Here is a 21663-nt window from a genome sequence, read left to right as displayed (position 1 = left end):
ACCTGGGAAGGGTCCACTGCCATCAGGGGCTCTGCCAGGCTAGGCCTGACTACCTCTGGGGCAGTTCCTTCAACAGGGGTAGAGTCAGTTCCCTGAGGAGGCTGGCTCTCACCTAGTGTCTGGGAGGGGGAAGACTCTTCTTCCTCCTCAATGCTCTCTGTTTGAGTGGAGTGATCCATTGTTTCAGGCTTCACAACCTCACTATCTGTTTGAGTAGAGGCTGAGACCATTTCAACCTTGCCAACCTTTTCAGGAGGGCACTCAGTTTGTGTTTGGGCTGTGACTGTCACAGCCCTCCTATCCTGTTCTGAAAAGTCTGTCTGAGCCTGGGCAGTGGCTACCACTGCCTTTCCAACCTTTTCAGGGAGGAATGGTGCTTGGACTGGGGCTGTAGCTATTACTGCCCCACTAACCTGTCTGGATAGGCCTATCATTCTGGAATGAGTTTCTTGTTCCACCTCAGCCCATGCTGAGAGTTCCAGGTCATTCCCCAGTAAGCAATCTACAGGTAGGTTATCTGTCACTGCCACTCTCATGGGCCCTGTGACATTACCCCAGCTGAGCTTGACTACTGCCATGGGATGCCTTCTCTTCATTCCATGAATGTCTGTCACCTGATAAGTAAAACCAGGGGTCAGTTGAGCAGAGGGGACCAGATGGTCACTCACCATGGTGAGGCTGGCCCCTGTGTCTCTGAATGCCTCAACTTTCTGACCATTCACTAACACTTCTTGTCTATACTTTCCCAAAATGTGGGGTCCAGTAGTGAAGTTGGCAAACCCCATGCCAGTCTCACAGACAAGAGTGTGGTCAGGGAACCTGGCTAAGCCATAGTCCTCCTGATTGCCCAAAGTAATGCCCACCACATTCTTGGGGGCACTCCCACCACCTGGGGGATTACCACTAGTGGTAACAGGAGGTTTAGGAGTATTACCTGGGGGTACATTTCCCTTATTACCATTTTTAGGGCAACTGGCATCACTTTTGTAATGGCCCACCTGTTTACAGGTATGGCAATAAGGTTTCTTTTGTTCAGAAGGAGTGTTCTGGGACCCACCACCCTTGTTGGAGTTTTGGGGCCCTTGGGAAGTCTTCTCTGTGGATTTATCCCCACCCTTCTCTTGAGGCTTGGTTGATTCCTTTTTCTGGTCACCACCCTGGTTTTTAGGCCTAACCCTGGTTCTGACCCATTTGTCTGCCCTCTTACCCAATTCCTGTGGAGAGGTCAACTCAGAGTCTACCAGGTGCTGATGTAATAGCTGGTTCTGACAATTATTTAAGATTTGCTCCCTCATAATTAGATTATACAATCCTTTAAAATCAGTAACCTTACTACCCAGTAGCCAGCCTTCAAAAGCCTTAGTGGCACAATCAACAAAGTCAGTCCAATCTTGAGACTGAGTTTTCTGGGTGTCTCTGAACAGCATCCTGTATTGTTCAGTGGTTAAACCAAACCCATCAACCAGTACATTCTTCAAGACTTGGTAATTGTTAGCATCCTCCACCCTTGTGGTGAGGAGCTTATCTCTACCTTTACCATCAAAGGAGAGCCACAAGATAGCTGCCCACTGACTTTGGGGAACACCCTGCACAGTGCAGGCTCTCTCCAAAGCAGTAATCCATTTGTGGATGTCATCCCCTTCCCTAAAGGGGGGCACTATCTTATTCAGGTGCTTTTTATCAAAACTCCTTTCCCTATTGCTAGGTTTATTGCTGCCACCAGTGGGAACTAGCCCACATAATTCTTGCTCTCTAGCAAGGGCAAGTCTCTCTTTGGCCAGGGCAAGTTCTTCCCTTTCAATCCTCAGTTTGACTGCCCTTTACTTACCTGCTAGGAATTTCGCATTCCACTTTCAGAGTATATGGTTTTCCGTGCCCCTCGGGCATTTGTATATACTGTGCTAACTTAAGTATTTTTGTAAGAGTTTTGGTTTGTGCTTAGTACCCTGTCCTCATAAAGAGTACAGGGCTGTTGTGATCTTTAAATAAATAACTGTTTATTTTCATAACACTTGTGTGGTGTCCTTTCACTTGGTATTCAAGGGGTATATGTGTGGTAAACAGCTGGCTTAACGCGCCCTCTCGAGTCTTTAGCCTTAGACTGCTCGTATCCACGCTACTAGGATAGCTGGTCTATAAGGTTGACTTACAACCAATCATCAATAAGGGTTGCTGGACTGATACATAGTGTTCACTAGAATAGTGAGCACTGCATATCAGGCCACCTTCTCACATTGGTGAGCAGCGGTTGGGATTTGAGCTTGCTGTTGTTTTACCACACGTATCCTAAGAATATCTTGTTGAAAGATCACATAAGTACTGTTAGGTACATATAACTAAAGCTTAGAATACTCTGAGTTCTACTGAACCAGCTGTTGCAGCTCCTCAAGGCTTAGAACACCTTGGCTACAACTCTAGCAAGGGACCAGTAGGTAACACATAGTGTAGGTAGGTGCATCACTTACACCACACTAGAAGCAGTATGTCGGTCACAGGAGGAAACACTGAGTCTCCCCTTGTGTCAGTTGACCCTCCACAGGTCATCCCTTCAAAATATACTGCTCTTAGCTTCCATGAGATGAGACAAGTGTGTACTCTCAGGAAACTAAAACAGGGGTCTAACCCCACCACTTCCTTTCTGATTGGTCTCTTAGAGGCTTATGATGCCAGTAGGGCTGGTAACCCAGACCCTTCTAATCCAGATGGAAGTTTGCCCTCCTTACAGGGTCCCTTTGATATCCATCCCCTCCTTGAGGCAGATGTTGCTGAGGATGAGGATGAGTTATCAGGGGATGAGGCAGATAAGGGACAGCTAGGCTATGCTGGGGCACCGAAATGCCGAAGTTACCTAGCCCAGGGGCTGCAGCTGCATAGGTCTGAAAAGACGTCGGGAATCCTCGTAGACGGACCAGGAGCCGGAAGAAAAGATGCTGGCCGGTGACCAGTGAAGAAAGTTCAGTTGGATCCAAGCCTGGATCTCGAAGATAGATGACACCTGAAAGCAGAGGGGACCAAGTTCGAGACTACTAGCCAGTAGTCAGTGGGCACCAGGAGGGCACCGGATGGTAGCCACCTCGACAAGGTGAGTGGGTGACGCTTGACTCGAAGATCTCACGGACCAGGAGGCGTTGTCGGCGACCAGGATGGAGGGTCGAGCTGTCCCACGAAGATAGAAGCTGTCGGCGTCGCTGGACCCAGGATTGGGCAACAAAGCCTTGGCAAATTCAAGCCCACGCGGTGGACCTAAAATGGCGTCTGGAGTGGACCAGGAGGGTCCGGGGTGCCTCTCTTGAAGAAGGAAGCAAGGGCCAGCCTGGAGCAACCAGACCAGCAGAAGAGTTGCCGTCGGGCGTCGTTCAGAAGGCCACAAGCCAGCCGGCTAGTAGCCAAACAACGCGGTGCACAGCAAACAGCAGAAGGGCCCCACGCCGATCGTGGAGATGCAGGGAGGCTGATCTTGGGTGCTGGAGCTGCGCAGGGTTGGGGCTTCTCGGACCCCAAAGCACTCACCAGTGGAAGACTCGGTGGGCTTGCAATAAAGATGTCGTGCAGTCTTGGCGATCGTCGGTCCCTTGAGGTCTCGTCGCACTCACGGTTCTCAGCTTTGCTGTAGAGGTGAGTAGAGGTCAGAGGTGCCAGGGAAGCCGGGTCTCGTCGTGCTGGGTCGTCGGATTCGTGATGAAGGACTTGCAGCAGGCCGCAGTGTTCTTTAGGATGGTGCCTGCGGATGCAGGGTGACTACTCCTTAGCCACAAGGGAGAATCTTGAAGAAGAAATCGTGAAGTCCTTTCGAAGAAAGTGGTATCTTGATTCCAAAGATGATCTAATTTTAACAGGGGGCCCGCTCCCATCTTTATACTAAAAAAAGGGGCTGACCCGGTGACTAGGTCCTGCCTATGGGTGGGACTAGGTGGGGGGTGGTTACACCCCTCAGCCATGCCGGACTTCCCCAGGCCAGGGGCTGGTGTGCCCCTGGAACTGGTTCAGACCGGCCTATGCGTAGTGAGCACCGGGGTGCCACTCAGCAGTCACCTTCCTGTAAAGCCCTGCCTACCCAGGATACACAAAACCATGTCTGGGACGGTGCTAGCACCGCCCCTGACAGGAAACCCTTTGTCCAGGCTCCCCTCGCTGGAAGGACTCCCAGCTGCAGGGGGTCAGACTCGTGTCTGTGGTGGCAGCATCCATTTTGTGGAGCTGAGGCTTCAGTTAACTTTAACCGGGGTTCACAGTTACATACATGTCGTGTCCCTCTAGAAGGGTGGAATGCTAACCCCGTCGCCAGAATTGGCGAGGGGTTAGTATTCCAATTCGTATGACACCTTACTCGACATGTTTTGATAAAGCAATACCAAAGATAGCATTTAACCGCGAGGATTATAATGCACTTAAGAGTATATGGTATGCGATATCATGGAACAGCTATTAGGACTTGATTCCGCAAGCTGCAGACAGGCTCAGCTCATGCCAGAGCACCATCTCACACGATTCCAAGCACTCTGCCTTCAGGATTGTCAAGGCCTGCCATAGGAGTGACTGATAGGAATCTGTGTGTCCATTTTAGGGTTAGGTATAGGTATACTACACCTACAGCAAAGGGTGATTACACGACTTTGCCCCAGCTGTCATGCAGCCAGTTGTGTCAAATTTAGGAGGCCAGCCAGGGGTGGCACAATACGTGCTGCAGCCCCTGGCAGCCCTGGGTACACCCATGCCCTGAGTTACAGGGTCTGATAGGGTGGCCCAGTACCAATTGGAAATGTACCTAGGGTACATGGAATCCATTTTAAAGAGAGAGCAGTAGGCCTGGGGTCCTGATTGGCAGGGTCCCAGGTCGACTATGTCCAAAACCAGCTAAAACACAGGGCAAAAAGTTGGGGGCAACCATAGTCAGGATGTACCTTCCTACACATGTATGCTCGACACGCCTCCCAGAATCCCATGCAGTCTCCGCAGATTGAGGGCCATATTCCAGCGTGGCATAAAGCCAGACTGATCCAGGTGGACCAGGGTCGTAATGACCTTGACCAATCTGTTCGCCAGCAGCTTTGCCAACACCTTGGGTTCAGCGTTGAGTAGGGAGTGAGTGCTGTCATCGCACCCCACCTGCGAGACATCATCAACACATCCTTCGACACCGCCACCTTCCCTGAGAGCTGGAAACACGCCGAACTCAGCGCTCTACTCAAGAAACCAACAGCGGACCCCACCGAACTCAAGAACTACCGCCTCATCTCGCTCCTCCCGTTTCCAGCCAAAGTCATCGAGAAGACCGTCAACAAGCAGATGGCCGCCTTCCTCGAGACGAACGGATCCCTCGACCCCTCACAGTCCGGCTTCCGAGCCAATCACAGCACCGAGACCGCCCTCATCGCCGCCACTGATGACATCCGAGCCCTGATGGACAATGGAGAAACAGCAGCCCTCATCCTCCTAGACCTCTCCGCGGCCTTCGACACGGTCTGTCACCGCACCCTAGTACAGCGCCTCAGCAACATCGGAATCCAGGACAAGGCGCTGGAATGGATCATCTCCTTCCTCGACGGAAGAACACAGAGTCCGCCTACCACCGTACAAGTCAGAGGCCTCCGAAGTCATCTGCGGCGTCCCTCAAGGATCATCTCTGAGGCCCACTCTCTTCAACGTCTACATGAGCCCCCTCGCGGCCATCGTACGCAAACACAACCTCAGCATAATCTCCTACGCCGACGACACCCAGCTGATCCTCTCCCTGACCAACGACCCCGCCTCCGCCAGAGCCAACCTGCACGAAGGAATGAGAGAGGTAGCCGAGTGGATGACGACCAGCCGCCTAAAACTGAACTCGGACAAGACGGAGGTCCTCATCCTGGGCTCTTCCCCCTCCGCCTGGGACGACTCCTGGTGGCCCCCCGCCCTGGGCACCGCACCCAAAACGACAGACCATGCACGCAACCTGGGCTTCATCCTGGACTCCTCCCTCTCCATGACCAGACAAGTCAACAACGTCTCCTCGGCGTGCTTCAACATCCTACGCATGCTACGGAAGATTTTCCGGTGGATCCCCACCGAGACCAGGAAGACCGTCACCCAGGCCCTCGTCACCAGCCGACTGGACTACGGCAACGCCCTCTAAGCCGGTACCACCGCCAAGCTCCAGAAGAGACTCCAGCGGATCCAGAACGCCTCAGCCAGACTCATCCTCGACATCCCACGAACCAGCCACATCACCGGACATCTGAGAGACCTTCACTGGCTCCCCGTCAACAAAAGAATCACCTTCCGCCTCCTCACCCACGCACACAAAGCCCTACACGACCAAGGCCCGAGCTACCTCAACAGCCGGATCAACTTCTACGCACCCAAACGCCACCTCCGATCAGCCAACCACGCCCTCGCCGCCGTCCCCCGCATCCGAAGAGCGACTACAGGAGGAAGGTCCTTCTCCTACCTGGCCGCCAAGACCTGGAACTCCCTCCCGACCGACCTGCGCCTGACCCAAGACCACCTCTCCTTCAGGAAGAAGCTGAAGACCTGGCTGTTCGAGCAGTAGCGGCACCCCCCCCACCCCCCAGCGCCTTGAGACCCTACGGGTATGTAGCGCGCTCTACAAGTGTCACTGATTGATTGATTGATTGAGATCAGCCGATAAGAAGAACACATTGTTTTGGGCTTGCCGTCTTTATGAATAACAATGATATTTGCAACTCGCTGGTCATATGGGAGCCGGCCCACTTCTTTGCTTTCGACGAGCATGGTGCGAAGAAACGGTGCTAACTTATTCACATTAAGTTTATATAACTCTATGGGGATTCCGTTCGGGACAGAGGCCTTCCCAGAATGAACCCCCCTAATAGCCTACTCCACCTCGTCATCCGTGAGGGGGGAGTACTAGATAGTTCATGTCCTCCTCTGAGAGTCTAGGCATTGGGATATCCTGTATCATAGCCGCGTTTTCAGCTCAGTGTAGGTATCTGCTGACTCATATACTAGTTTATAAAAAGCTGAGAACAACTCTGCTATCAATTGCGGGTACGTCGCCCTTTCCGCTTCCTCCTTGTGCAATTCCGGCACCAACCTAGAGGCCCACTCCCCTTTCTCCAACCACGCAATCAGCTTTCCTACCTTGTCACTATGTTCATAGATCATACTCTGAGTGTTGGCCACCTGAACTTTAGCTCTGTCCCTAGCCAGCCTCTTGTATTCGTCTGTCGGTGCAACCCCTCCGGGGGGCGTCTTTCGTGACCTCCCCCTCCAATGCTATCAGTTCTGCCTCTACTCTATCAACCTCTGCACGACCCTTCCTCCGCCTCCCCGAGATCAGTGACAACACCTCCCCCCTGACGGACACTTCTGACGACCGTCTTATATGCCTCCCAATGGGACCGCACTGACCCAACTGCTCCCACATTTTCTTGGGAGTATCTTTCCGTGATCTGTACCACCTCCTTCTTGGTGTCAGGGTCTTTCAAATGCCATGCATTTATAGGGTCGATCCTGCCCACGTCCCACCTCCATTCTAATCCAGACCGGGGAGTGATCGGAAATCCCTCTACCCAAAAGTCGCACCTCTCGGAGCCATGCCGCCTGTAGTGCCGGTACCAAGACAGTCTATTCTTGAGAAGGAGTGATGTGCGGCTGAGGCGTGCGTATAGTGTACCTCACCTGGGTGCTGCATTCTCCACCCATTCACAAGTCCAGTAGTTTCTACAAAATCCGACAGCCACCTCTGAGACCGTGGTAAAAGTCGGGCTGGGTGTCTATCAATTTCGTCATTCATCACCGCTTTGAAGTTGCCCCCCCCCCCCCCTCCCCCCCAACCAGCAGCCCCACAGGCAAAGATAAAAATTTTTTCACACAGGTCCTGGAAGGTGCCAGTCTGTATACCTGGCGGAACATAAACAGACAAACGTCACAGTTCTACCCTCCCACAACCCTGAGATGCCAATGTATCGGCCTCGTTGGTCCGCCCAGGTTGCCTGAACAGTCAGCGGGAAGGAATTCCTGACTAGGATGCCCACCCCCCTAGACCCTGTAGTGAATCCGGCATGCGCCACTAATTTGTAGCCTCCCTTGCATAGCGCCATACAACGGTTATCAATCAGATGCGTTTCCTGCAATAGCACCACATCCAGGGAGTGTCTCCTAATCATTTGACTGACCATCCCCCTTTTGATCTTGTCCCCCAAACCATTCACATTCCAACTGATCGCGACAATCCCCAAACCCTGTAGACATAGAAATGGTAAATCATATCAAGGTCACCTGATGCACAAACAAAAATAAAAAAACAACCACCAATTGCTAATAGTGATGCACATGTTAGTCTCAATTCCGAAAAAAAACCCAACCTCATCCCCCCTCCCTCCACCCTGCACCCCTGCATGTAGCCTATGCTCATCCCCAACTAGCAGTGTGCCTGTCGTCCCAACTCTTCTCTACAACTAACTAAAAATAGAAAATAAGAGGACCCATACAAACCCGCCAACCCCCCCCCCCGTCCCCCGCACCACCACCGCTACGCTGTTCAGGTCCGACTAAAATGGTTTCTTACTAATGCGGCAAATCAGGGGCACACCCTCCCCACCCCGGTCAATAACATGCTATTGTAATGCCCAACAAACACCATGATGTACTGGTCTATTGTTCGTCGGCTTCGCTCCGGTCTCTACTCTCCGCCACCGTCGCATGCTTGCTGTCCAACCAGTCTGCCGCCACCTCGGGGTTGTCGAAGAACTAGGCCTTGCCGTTGAGCTCCACCCGGAGCCGGGCCAGAAACATCATAGCATATTTTAGTCCTTTGTCCCTCAATTTCTTCTTCACCGATAAGAAGCCCTGACTTTGCTTTTGCACCTGCTGGGTAAAATCCAGGAAGAATGAGAGAGTCGCATTCTCGAATTTCAAGGGGGCCCAGCTCGAGCCGCCTGCAAAATCACGTCTCGGTCACGAAAAATCAGGACCCTGGCTATCATAGGGCGGTGAGGCGCACCCGGGCGAGGCCTGACGCCGGGGACTCTGTGTGCACATTCGACCATAAAAAAAATACTAAGGCCTTTAGGTTTGTGATGATTGAGGACAATATTTTCAACAAAGAGATCCGGCATTTGCCCCTCAGATTTCTCGGGCACCCCAAGAATGCGGACGTTGTTGTGCCTGGCCCTGCCCTCATAGTCATCCAGCTTTCGATCTACGAGGACGCTTGAGGTCACGTACTTCTTGTTGTAGCAAGTTCACATCATCAAACAAGCTGGCAGTCTTGAGCTTTAGAGTCTTCACCTTTTTGTTGGCCTTTATGAGATCCGCTCGCATCAACCCCATCTCGATGGTGACCGTGTCCAACTTATTGTCCAGGGTTTCCTTTTTCTGGCCCAAAGTTGCTTGGACCCATTAATGGCCGCCATTAGATCTGTTAGCGTTGGTTCTGCCAGGGCAGGAGTGGTTTCCTCACTCCAGGGTTTGGTCTTCTTCGGTTCCCCCGGGGACCCCTTTGGGAAGGTATAGTGGTCTAGCTGGTTTGATTGAATATTCCTGGCTCCCCTGGAGGACCGAGGCAGGGGCTTGTCCGTCTCCGCTTTCGACGCCATCTCACCACCTTTCCCCCGGGGCCAGTCCCCGTCCAGGTCCAGTCTCGGAATCAGGGCCACTGGCCCGCCAATACCCCTGTCCCCCACCGAAAAAAAGGGGGGGGGGGGAAATGTAGACTCGCCAAAAATCTGCAGAATACGAAGCAGCGCGGCCCCGAACGATCCAGATCAGTGAGAAAGAACAAGACATCAGCATAGAGTGCTATTTTATCAGCAAGGCCCGGTGACCACTGAAAACCTTTGAGCTGGGCATCTATACGCACCCACGCCGCCAGGGGCTCCATGGCGAACGCGAATAGGTAGGGGGAGAGGGGACAGCCCTGTCTCGTACCCCGCTGGACCCGAAAGGATAGAGAGACTGGGCCCCCTACTCGTACGGACGCCGTGAGGTCAGTGTACAGCAGCTGTAAGTAAGCCATGAAGCGCGGGCCAAAATTGAGGTGTTGCAGCAGGGCGAACAGATATACCCAGCTTAGGGAATCAAAAGCTCTGTCCATGTCCGCCAAAAACAGCGCTGCCTGGTCCTCCAAACTCCTCCAAGCCGATATCGCGACATGGGCACGCCTAATATTATGTTGAGTCGCCCTCCGAGGCATAAAACCCGCCTGATCTGGGTGGACCAAATCTGCTATGTGAGTCTTGAGTCTATTGGCCAAGGCCGTAGCTAGGACCTTGGCCTCAGTATTGAGTAGGGAGATAGGGCGGTAGGACGTGTGGCTCTCTGGGCGTCTACCCGGCTTTAAAAAGACAACCACCTCAGCATGTCGCCAATCTGGGGGGAGCATGCCGTCTTCACACCTCCTCCACGACCGGACGGAGGTGCGGAACCAGCTGTACGTAGAACCGCCTGAAAAACTAGCACGGAAAGCCGCTGGGGCCCGGAGCCTTACCGGGATTCAGCTCTCCCAGAGCGGTGCCCAATTCGTCGTCTGACAGGGGCCTATCTAATTGTTCCCATACTTCGTCCGAGACCGACCGTGGGGGAAGATCATCTATAAAACGCTGGATGACATCATCTGTCAGGCATTCCTGGGGCGCGTATAGCTCCTCATAGTATGCCGCGAAGCTCTCCGCGATGGCCGGGGGCTCAAGTACAGGCACCCCTTCCGGATCTAATATTTGGGGCAGCGGCTGGCCATGGAGTGTGCCCTGACACAAGCGGTGCAACATCTTGCTGGATTTGTCCCCCCACTGATACACCAGACTACGAGTGGCCAACCAGGCCTGCCGTGCCTCCTCGATCAATACCGCGGTATACTGCTGCTGAGCCAGCACGAGCTGTCGTCTGGCAGGTCCACCGCCCGCCTCCCGACCCCTTCGCTCCTGCGCTTCCAGATCCGCCGCTCGTTGCACCAAGTCTCTCTGCCGCTCCCTACGGGCCGCCGCACACCAGGAAATGTCGACACCCCGCAATGTGGGTTTTAATGCTTTCCAGAGGGTAATTGGGGATTCTATGGAGCCTAAGTTAGAGACCAGGTAGTGATCTATTTCTTTGGTCATGTGCTCCCTGTACTCGTCCTTCAGCAGGTGCCACCCGACATGCGCCACCGAAACAACTGCCTGCCCGGGCCTATGCTGATGGTAAGGGCCACTGGCGAATGGTCGGACAGGGCTCTCGGCAAAATAGCCGCCGATAGTATCCTATGTGTCAGCCCCCTGGGAACAAATATGTAGTCCAATCTGGAGAATGAGTTGTGTACCGTGGAAAAGTAGGTGCATTTCCTATGTGGGCCATGCATGTATCTCCAGACATCAATCCAATCGAGTCCCATGGCTAGGGCATGTAGTTTGGTGGGTGGGTCCCCCGCCCCGTCAGTCGCCCCACTCCTCCATCTATCACTTCCCAGTTCCATCACATCGTTCCAGTCCCCCGACCACAGAGAGGGTATCCGGCATGTCGCTCCAAAGGGACATAAGTTTCTCCACCAAGGTCCACTGAAGCAGTGGTGGAGCATAAACGCTAGCCAGGGTCACCCTATCCCCCCCACCCTTCCCTGTACAATAACAAATCTGCCCTGTGTATCTGTCCAGAGTTTTTCGTGTGTATACAAGACCCTGCGGTGTATAAGGATCGCAACCCCCCTTGTGAATCCCGAGTGGAAGAGCTGATGGAACCCAAACCGTTGCAGGCATAGCGCCTTCGTGCCGAGCAAATGAGGCTCCTGGAGCAGAAGTACATCCGCACCAGCTCTTTTGGCAAATTGGAGAACTGCCCCCGTTTCACCTTATCCAGCACCCCCGCACGTTCCAACTAAGTATGGGCAGGGAACCGGGGACTACCCGCCCTCCCCTCTCAGCAGTAGACCTAATGGAATGATTCTATGTAAGCTGCAGGTGTCTCTGTGGCTCAGCATGCATACAATGTGGCAGACATATAGCATCAAAACCTGTGCAAACAATCCCCCGAACACCAGACCCCCACGCCAACCCCCCCCCCCCCCCCACCCCCTCCAACCCCAAACCCGTACCTCACTAACATGGAAGCACCAGTCTCGGTTGGATCGTAGCCTAGTCCCCAACGGGGGAACAAGAACCACCCCCTCCAATGGATCCCCATTTGACAACCCACAACTATAGGACTTCACTCCCACCCACCCACTCCTGCTGGGCCAGGCTCCCAGCCCTAAAGAGACTGGCCCACCTAGACATCCATAATTACCATACATTTAAATCTGTTTGGGATTCCCATACATCATTTCACTCCCAATTGCTGCTCCGGTGTCGGATCTCGCTGTCGAAGCGCGAAGCCAGAGCGCGAGCTGCGTCCAGACCTCGATCTCCTGTTGCGTCGCTGCTGACTCCTGAGACCCTCGCGTGCCATTCCACTCGAGGAGGAGTCCTATTCTCTACCCGGTAGCGTGTTGACGCAAATTTTCAGTTTCATCTGTCCATTTGAACACTTCCTCTGGGGCAGGGGTCTCCAACCTTTTTTGTAGTGAGAGCTACTTGTGATCTGTGAAAATCGTCGTGAGCTACTTAAGGACAAGCAACTCGCGCATTGATCGCTTTTTTAACAATGTGCTTGTTATCTTGTGTGTTTTAGCAGCTTATGGGTTCAGAATCATCCCTGTTGTCAGCACATCATAAAGTCTTCTTGATAATAAGGTTTTTACTGCATGTCATCCATGTCAAATGCCGAGCACATGACGCCAGTTTGATTTCATTGGAGCTGAAAGATGGACTGCTTTATTCTCATTATCAAGAACTTAAAGTTCAAGTGATGGGACCTAAACCAGATTCGAGGGGGGGGAATACGTTTCCAAACGAGCACAAAATCATACTGTATTCAGGCTCCTAATCTGAAAGTTCTTTACATCGACTTTTCAGGACTTTTGAAGGATAGAATGTTTTTACTGCAGGCTGTTAAAACAGCAGAGCAGCAAAATATCAGTTGTCAAGTGTAGAACATTACTGAAATAAAAGGCCTAAGTATCAGTGATAAGGCTTTTACTGCAGGTCATAAATGTCAAATGCCCAGGCCAGCACATAATGCCATTTTGATTTCACAGGTGCTGAAAGATGGGGTGCTGCTTTAGTACAAACAGGTCACAGACATGGCTTATTCTCATGATCATTGACTTAAAGTTCAAGTGATGGGACATAAACCAGATTCGACTTCAATATGTTTCCAAATGAGCACAAAACTGTACTTTATGCAGGCTCCTAATCCTGACACTTTTCAGAAAACATGAATGATCGAATTTCTAACTGTAGACAGAAAAACAAAAAAAGAGAAGCAAAATATTACTCATCGAATGTGGAACATTAATGAAATAACCGGGCCTAAACACTTTCTTAGTACATAGCCATACCGTTTACTTTGCTTGGCGCTCTGTTTCCTGTGGTCAAGGTCACTCGTATTTTAATCCTGCTTAAATCTGTGCTCCAGACATCGGCATTAATGAGGGAGTTTTTCAGACTCAACGCATTTTCTTTTCCATCCAGAATGTACACACAGGCCTGCTATCGCTGCTTTTGAGTTGTGCAACACACAGAGCACTACTCATTTCATGCCATTAAAAGTTAGGAAATCCTCTGAAAACACATCGTTTTTTTTTTAAGGCAGGATTAAGTGAAAAGCAGTGTTTGGACCGTTACTGAACGGTATCCTATTGAAGGCTGCCATACTAGTTTCATTACTAGCAGTTGGGTCATTTGTAATAAATGACTTTTAGAAATATGGCAATCTACATGCAAAAAACGTGACGTGCTAGATAAAGTTTAGAACCAGAAGAAACCACTACAGCCCCGATTGGCTCAGTTACGTCAATCTGAGCAACTGATGAGGGGGGACGTCACCTAATAAAAGGCCTAAATGCTATACCAACGTTGATAGGCTACAAAATTCTGTCCTTACCGGCGCGAGCTATTCATGGGGCCCTGGGGAGCTACTGGTAGCTCGCGATCGACCGGTTGGAGACTCCTGCTCTGGGGAATCTAAAAACAGTGTGCGGGACTTGAAGATGCATCTCAGCCGCGCCGGCTAAAGCAGGGCATACTGAAGCTTGAGGCCTCGAAGACGGGCCTTTGCCGCAAGAACGGATTGTCGCTGCTGCTGCACCAAGCGTGTATAGTCCGGGAAGATGAGGATGCTCGCATTGCCACACGTGAGGGAGGCCTTCACCCTCGCCTGTGGCAGGATGGTGTCGCGATCTGAGTAATTTAGGAATTTGGCGATGATCAGCCGCGGGCGTGCCCCAGGAGGGGGCTTCTGCATCAGGGCCCTATGGGCCCGCTTCACCACAAAGCAGTAAGAGAGCACGTTTGGGGGGAGCCAGCGCTCCAGCCACTGGGTAAGAAATCGCTCCACGTCCCCCTCGCAGCCCTCCGGAAATCCCACCAAGTGTAGGTGGTTCCGCCGAGCCCGCCCTTCGGCGTCCTCGACCCGCATGGCTAGGCCCTTTTGTATTTTCTCCATGTCCGCGACCTTCTTTTTGAGAATGGACACATCGTCTTCCACCTCAGATATGCGGGTCTCCATGCCAGTGATGCCCTCCACAGCATTCCTCAGGTCCTGGCGGCGCAACATGACGTCCGATCCCACCGCCCCGATCTTGGCGTCCAGCATGTCTCTGGACTGGGTTATTGCCGCAAACAGCGCCGCATTGTCAGGTGCCTGGTTCTGCGACCCCGGCCGCGTGGCTCTCCTCCGTGAATTTATCAATGGTCCCCTGCTTTGTGTGACCGCCACCAGCACGATCCCGCGTCATCGTAGCGGGGTTGGTTCTTCCAGGCGATGGTATCCCTACCTCAGAGATCGTCACAACCAGCAACTCAGGAGTCGGGCAGAACGACAGGCACACCAGTTGGCTCTCTCCAACAGTCTCCAGGCAAACCGTACTCAGCGTGGTGAGTCGCAGGGGCAGACTCCCGGTCTCCACAGTGTTGGGGCCATGCGCCTACGCCCCACTCTGTCAAGGACAATCAGAGGAGGATATGGCCCCAGCCGCAGGCCACAGGGGTCCCCTGCAAGAGGAACGCGACCGACCGGCCCAAGGTGCAGCCCCAATGCACCTCCGCTCGGGCACCTCACCGCCGGCCCACGGAGCTCCTCAGTCCTCAGCCGACCCCACCGAGACCCGATCCGGCCCCCGAGCCTCCCCACCGCAGTAGACAGCAGCCGCCCAGGAAGTTCAATTCAGGGGGAGGGAAGATTAAGGCGCCTCGCCCAACACAGGCCCTATTGACTCACCACACTGCGAGGCCGTCCCAGATCTCGCCGGGCAGAATCAGCCAGTCCGACCGATCCGCCACCTCCAAAGTCCACGGGATGGTCTCCGGCACCACGCCACTGTCAAGGGGCACACTCCTCTGTATTTACTGCATTTCTAACTGAAGTATTGTGTGCATTGTGTTTATCTCCATGTTGGAGATGCTTGAACATTCTAGAGAGTATTGTAGAATAAATACATATTTTTATAAATTCTTGGTGTGGTTCTATTTCACTTAATCTATAAGATTGCATTCTGGTACAGCAAGCTGCTTTACACTCCTCTGGACTAAGCCTGAAGACTGCTCTCCACAGCTACCACTTAAAGAGCTTTTTAAGGTTGTCTAAGGTCTCTTAAATCACAATAAGGGTTGTCTAGACTGGTGCAAGGTGTCCACTTAAATAAGTGTACATCATATACCAGGCCAGCTTCTCACAGTCCGCAGCCTCAGTCAGCTGTTTAAGCCTCATTGAAGTTGTGAGGGCCTAATGGATCAAAGCCCTATGACTGTCTTCATGATCCGAAGCGAATGCTAGTGTATAATGGAAATGGACAAGAACAAACTGAAGCCAAAGCCTCGTATGCTGCAGTTTAAAGGTTATTTGCGATTGGAGACATAGCCAAATTTCCTACCTCCCAGCATCCTCCCAGACCCCACCCCCAAAATCTCACGAGTCAAATGATCCCTCACTTGTTTGAGTGCCCAAAGCATAGTCAGCCTAAAAATGTATTTTAAAAAAAGTGCGCTTATCAACACGCTGTGGCCCACCCACACAAGTAAAGTATCATTTTACTCAGGAGACCAAGGCTGAAACTGGGTAGTAAGAAATGTTGTGCCAGTGCAGTGATCCCTCACAGAAACGTATTGAAAATGTGCTTTTATATTAGATAAATTTGAGGTTTGAAGGGGATTTCAGAAATGTATGGGTTTGGTAGGTTTCCCTAGATGGCCTCTGAGCCCAGGAACAAAAACGTAGGTGACCCCCTTGAAAAACCAGGTTGTTTTGTCATCGATAATTTTCATGTCTCCACAATAAGTTTTGGACCCTTTCCTATCTCAGGCACTTGTGCTCCCAAACAAGTGAGATCCCACAACTTTCCCAAACAGAAATGTGAGGAAACAATGTTTTTGTCAATGAATTAAACTTACAAGAGCTTCTGGGTAAGTAAACCTTGTAGGATCCACACAAAACGTATCGCATATTCCCCCTGGTGACCAGTTTCCAGAAAGTTGTGACGGCAAAAGGTGCTCACTGCAGAGAAAGTATGCACAGACGTTAAAAAGCAAAAAAAACACCAAAACATTACTGCACTCCAATGCACTAGTCTATCACCAGCATTCTGGTTAGGTTTGACACAAGGGTAAGTAAATGGAGCATTAAAAAGTAAAAAAAACTTTATTCACCAACGACTTTTCTAAATACAATCCGCAAAAGTCCTTGTTAATAATTTCAACATTAGATCAATGAACCACTGATTTACAGCTCTAGGCACCAACCCCTTTAAAGTCCATTTACATGCCTTTCATGTGTCAGACACAGAAAACCGTTCACACTGCCAGCTACGGACCTAACGCACACACAATACCACACTTACATATACACACAGCACCATTCAAGGACCCATCACTCATATGCCAACTGAACTAACACGCCAATCTCCCCATCAAGCACCCTAAACATCAGACAACTGACGCACACACCTCGTCAATACGCATGTTGGCTGCCAGCCACCAACACACCGCCAGTACACATGAACTTGCCCTCTCTCGCTCGTACTCTCAATCTCGCTAGCGTTCTCATTCTCTCTCGCTCTCCTACTGTCACTCAGACAAGCGCTCGCTCTCCCTTGCGCACTCGCTCTCCCTTGCGCGCTCGCTCTCCCACTCAGATCCCTGGTTTCTCTTAGTTGTTTTCTGACCCCCTTGGAGCAGACCACTCTAAAAATATGTCTGAGATGCCCCAAGGTTGGGGGGGGGGGGTGGAAATGGACACATCACGCCTATAATGTGGAGAGACCCTAGCCTAACTGGATATATATATATATATATATATATATATATATATATATATATATATATATACAGTCAGATGGGCCTAAAAATAATGCTGATCTGTCCCCTGGGGCAGAAAACAGGCAACATATTATCCCCATAATGGGAAGCGACTCTGATGTACAAAGAAAATCCCTATTGTCTAGTGACTTTCTGCTTCTTGGGGGCAGATGGGCCTAAAAATAAGGCTGATCTTCCCTCAGAGGCAGAAAATGGCCAAAATGTTGCCCCCATAATGGGGAGTGGCCCTTGCCTAAGACAATAATAAATGTAACCTAACAATAAATTCAATCCCTGCTGCCTAGTGTGGCAGATTGACCTAAAAATCTGGCTGAGCTGCCACCAAGGGGGGCAGAAACGGCCAAAATAATGCCCCAAAATGGGGGGAGGGCCTTTGCTTAAGGGGCGACTCCCCCACATGCTAAATTACATTATCCCTAATGTCTAGTGGGTTTCTGTCCCCCTTGGAATTGGATCGGCCTCAAAATATTGCCGATCTGCCCCTGAGGGGGACAGAAACAGCCAAAATAATGCCCTCAAAAAGGGTAGAGCCCTTGCCTAAGAGGCCACTCCCCTACATGCCAAATAACATATCCCTGGTGTCTAGTGAGTTTGTGCCAAAGTTTGCCAAAATATGAAAGGGAGTGGCCCTTGCCCAAAGAGCCGCTCCTAATGCCCCAAAAATCCTTGGTGGCCTAGTGGATGCATTTCTGCTGCGGGATTGGGGCCCCATCTTCAGTAGGAATTAACTGCAAAGAGACACCAGGGGAAAGAGAAAGCTCCCCTCTTTGTTGTCCAGAGTGCCCCCTAGGAGGTAAAAAAAACATACTTTTTCCTCCTACGTGCTGGAAGCATGGGCTTCCAGTGCGTCCTTGGCCTGCTCTGATGACGTTCTCTAGTGGGATACGAATCTTGTGTTGACCATACTGACTTTACTCATGGGAGCTTAATTCCAGGTGCTAAACAGCTGTCTGGTGTGACTTCCCCCTCGGAAGCCCGTGACGTGTGCCCCATATGATCCCAGATTTCAGACCCTCTCAGTTTGTTTGCCCTTCACGGTTTTCTTCAGTTGTCTTTCTTTTACCTGCTCGTTTTTCCTACCCAAGATAGTATCTGCCTTTCATATGAGCAAGTCTGCTACTCTTTCATCTTTCTTTTTCACTCAACAGGTGGTGACTGCCACCTGTTTTTGGGCTCCCCTGGAGGCAAGAAGTGCTTGTTGGTAACGTAGTGCACAGTTTTGCATTAGGTCCTCCATCTGTTGTATCAAGGTCTGTTAAACCTCATCTAACAATGATCTTCCGGAAGGAATTCATGCCCTTTCACTTTCAGTACTGCTTCCATAGCTCTCACCAGAGGCTTTACTACAGTGGCTGGTATCGTTTGGCGTCCACAAGAACATCCTCAGATACTTTTACCAAATATCACAATTCAGACCAATTGCACAGTGATGATTACTTTGCCTGGGCTGTCCTGCCTGATGTTCTGTGTTAAACTGTACTACCCGAGGACCCGTCCCGGGAAAGTATTGCTTGGTGACTGAATCATAAAGGTAGGAATCTGCTGGAAGATGCATCTATCTTCAGAAAAATGTACTTAGCTTTCGTAGCAATGCTTCTTGTGGATACATAATCTTCTTGCAGATTCTGCAGCACCCTCACTCCTCTGATAAATTTCTGCCATGATTAATAACGTGTGCTGTGATTTTGACTGTTGATGGTCTCTCAGGCCCTCTGTGCTCCAATCAATAGGACATGGAAAAAGTACCAAGAATTGACACCAGCATGCCGTTAGGCACTTAATATACTCTAATGTGATCACATTGGTCAGGGCGAAACCACATGGTGGCACCAGGGAACTTTTACTGTGGAAATGTTTCCAGACCGGTTTGCCAGTTAGAGACATCTACAGTAGGATTATGTATCCCCCAGAATTATTGTTAATGAAGGGAAGTCATTCTTAGCAGACTTAGTTCTTTAAAATACTGCATATTCTTTTTGCTGCCGCAATTTCTTGATAGTTTAACATTTAGTTCTCAATGCATTTCTACAATTGGCTAATTTACAGAAGGAAGCTTATCCAACTCCTGGAATGATCACTATACTTCTCCACAGAAAACGCCCACTGGAAATGGCGGCAACTCTGGCTCTGCAATGGAAATGGTAAGATACAACTGTTCAGCAATAATGTTCTTCCAGTTTGTAGTGTTTTACATTCCATCTCTGCTAACACACCTTTAACCGGCTTGTTTTTACATTTGAAAAGTAAGAGCTCCCTTTTACAATTAAAAAAAGTGGTAGGATTGTGCCCTAACCTGGTTTCCATATTAACCATGACCTCTGCCCGGGTTTGAAAATACAAAATAAAATCTGCCCATCATTGCTCTTCTCTGCTGTGTTGTGGTTCTCTGACTTCCTGTATCCTTGCACTGTAATTGCTACAAATCTGACAATTGAGGCAAATTAACAGCTTGATTTCTGTGCAGATGTAGTTTTGTAGCTCAATTCATTCTCATTCCCAAACGAGAAAAAATGAAAATGTGTATATGCGAACTCCTATCGACATGACCGTTCATCTTATTAAATAGTGTTGAACGTACCAAAACTCCTTTTATGAGTTGTGTATATGTATATAAACACACACACACAAATGAGTGTTGATACTGGTATTCTAGAACTGGAGCATACCAGTCTTTTAAGTGAGTCCCTTTCCTGGCTTTCACACCATTTTGTATAAAGTCAGGTTTTGTACATCCATCTGGTTCGTTTGGTTTCTTCCGCACAATACAGCAAGAAATGAACACTTCATTGCTGCGTGTTCTAGCAATTCTGTTTATGAAATAGTTTGTTGTAGCCCCTTTTTTCCGGTGAGCTGCAGATTGTGGTTGAGCATAAGCAGAGGCCTGTTTCCATTCTGCCTATTCTAGCTGATAACGTTTAATATGCTCTCTGAAATCATTATAGTTGAGTGCGCTTCCAAACACGCAAAGGTACAAGTTTCAACCTTCAGTCCCCAAAGCAAGACCCTTTAGTGGGCTTATTGGCTAAACTGCACCTGCTATTCCCAGGCATTTTAGGTTTGCACTCCAGTCTTCTGTAGTTACTCTGCTTGCAAGTCCGTGATTGCTGTCAGTTCAGATCTGCTGGGCCTAGAACCTATATTGGTTGTCATAGCTGCAATACCAGCATAGTACTGTGCTCTTTTTTTTTTTTTTTTTTTTTTTTTGGCAGACCTTTATTGCACCTTATTCATATACACAGCGGAGTGCCTACAACCCACTGTTGGGGCCGGCCGCAATCGGTGTACCACAGTTATCATACAAGCTTGACATCAAACGCCAGAGGCACAATTGCAGGAGTCTAAAAGTCTCAGCTCACGTAGGCACTCACAGTTAATCCAGATGTATTATTTAAAGCGCACCTATAGATTGCGGTCGCACGCCCCCATGTGATCTCGGTCTAATTTTCAGTTTTTATAAAGAAAGGTAACATCAACAAATCCCACCCCCACCCCCCCGTTCCATCCTTGTTTCAGAGAGTAGTCCAAGTTTAGGAAGCATGATGTGGCAGGGCGATTAGGACAACGTAAGGCTAACAGTACTTCCCAGATAGGGAACATTCACCCTCCTCCCAGAGTCAACCAGATGCCATAGCGAGGATCAGCAACTGTGGACATCACGCCAGGCCTTGCATCCCACCACGTTCTCACTGCCATGATCACCGCCCAGGCATTCACCACATATACAGGGCTAAACAGTCGTCCCGCCCCAAAAAAACCTCTCAAGCCGTTCCCTCTTCGCAGTCTGATAAAGCAGCAGTCACACTCTCGTCGCTATTAGTGTCTGTTAAAGAAAGCATATAGAGTGTAAACGGAGCCCAGACGTCTCTCGGGCGAGATGCCTCCGGTAATTCGTCATAGTAACAGTTCAATTGGTCCCTGGAATAGGCCATCTCTTTCAACCACAGTTGCACCTCAGGCGCTCTCCTAGCTCCCCAGACCATAGCAACCCTCCTTCTGGCTAATTGAAGCGCCAACACCACAAGTCGCCGCGATGGCGCAGCCACCCCAGAGGCAATGCCCAACAGACACAGGCGTACATCCAGCTTTACCTCAGTTGAGGCCATGACAGTAAGCCTTTCAGTCACCTCCTTCCAATAGTCATAGACGCGTGGGCAACCCCAGGCCAGGTGTATAAAGTCAGCGTCCTCAGCTCCGCAGCGGACACATTGAGCAGTAGCCCTGAGCCCATATCGTACCAGTTGAGTCGGCGTATAATACCACTGTTGTAAAAATTTATAATGCAGAAGGCGAAAGTTGCCATTGATCACATACCCTC

General features: G+C 50.4%; 1 protein-coding gene across 1 annotated transcript in view; it reads left to right on the top strand.

Annotated features, from left to right (window-relative positions):
- LIN9 (lin-9 DREAM MuvB core complex component) overlaps positions 1-21663 on the top strand; it is a 604858-nt gene that overhangs the window by 144205 nt on the left and 438990 nt on the right. The window contains exon 3 of the mRNA XM_086926178.1: positions 19395-19489. Within this exon, the coding sequence (XP_086782304.1) occupies positions 19395-19489 (95 nt within the window). The remainder of the gene's footprint in view (positions 1-19394; positions 19490-21663) is intronic.

This window comes from Lissotriton vulgaris, chromosome 6 (genome assembly GCF_964263255.1).
Source record: "Lissotriton vulgaris chromosome 6, aLisVul1.2, whole genome shotgun sequence".
Taxonomy (NCBI): Eukaryota; Metazoa; Chordata; class Amphibia; order Caudata; family Salamandridae; genus Lissotriton; species Lissotriton vulgaris.
Note: the sequence above shows the minus strand (reverse complement) of the source record. Positions and strands in the feature narration are given on the sequence as shown.